Here is a 675-nt window from a genome sequence, read left to right as displayed (position 1 = left end):
CCCGGCCCGGCCCGGCCCGGGGCCACCCGACCCCCCAGCACCGCAACCGCGCGCCCCGCCGGCACCGAACGCCACTCGGCCTGCCCGCGGGAATCACTCGCCAAGTCCGGAGGAGAGACCAGCAAAAACAAAGTACGGAACCAGAGTAACCCACCGCGCACGCAGAGGAAGAACAAGAAACCGCCCTGGAAAGGGAACTAAAGAAGCGGAGAAAATAAGCTAACCATTTACAACTCCCTCTATATATCCTTAGGAGACGGAGGAAGCAATCTCTTACCGCCTCTGCACTGGCTGGAAAGCTGTCTTTATTAACTTTTTCTCTACTTCCAAGGCACTAGATCGATCTAAAAAGAGAAGGGAAAAAAAAAAAAAAGCGTTCCTTTATAGCCCCCGTTTTATTCCCCCCACACCATCCCTGAATTAAGCCTCTAGACTTAAGATCTCTTCTCAGCAAGTTGCAAATACGACAAAACGACTGCTTTGCTGCAGGAGTGACCGTCAAAAGGAAAATCAACCAAGCCCGGAGCGAGCCTTACGGCCGGGTCCTTCCCACAAAGGCGACTTGAGCAGCAGCAACAACAACAGCAACAAAAATTATCTCCGTCGGAGGAAGGTAATTCTCGGGGTTTGAGACTAACCTGGCGAGGAGGCCCCCCGCCCGCCGCCGCCGCCGCC

At 54.7% G+C, this 675-nt stretch overlaps 1 protein-coding gene across 1 annotated transcript in view; it reads right to left on the bottom strand.

The window, feature by feature from the left end:
- IRX3 (iroquois homeobox 3) overlaps window positions 1-675 on the bottom strand; it is a 7,491-nt gene that overhangs the window by 2,972 nt on the left and 3,844 nt on the right. Inside the window, exon 4 of the mRNA XM_010585225.1 lies at window positions 278-344. Coding sequence (XP_010583527.1) covers window positions 278-344 — 67 coding nt within the window. The remainder of the gene's footprint in view (window positions 1-277; window positions 345-675) is intronic.

Source organism: Haliaeetus leucocephalus, unplaced genomic scaffold (genome assembly GCF_000737465.1).
Source record: "Haliaeetus leucocephalus isolate CR32 unplaced genomic scaffold, Haliaeetus_leucocephalus-4.0 Scaffold92, whole genome shotgun sequence".
Taxonomy (NCBI): domain Eukaryota; kingdom Metazoa; phylum Chordata; class Aves; order Accipitriformes; family Accipitridae; genus Haliaeetus; species Haliaeetus leucocephalus.
The sequence above is the reverse complement of the archived record's forward strand: the minus strand, read 5'-3'. Positions and strand labels throughout refer to the sequence as shown.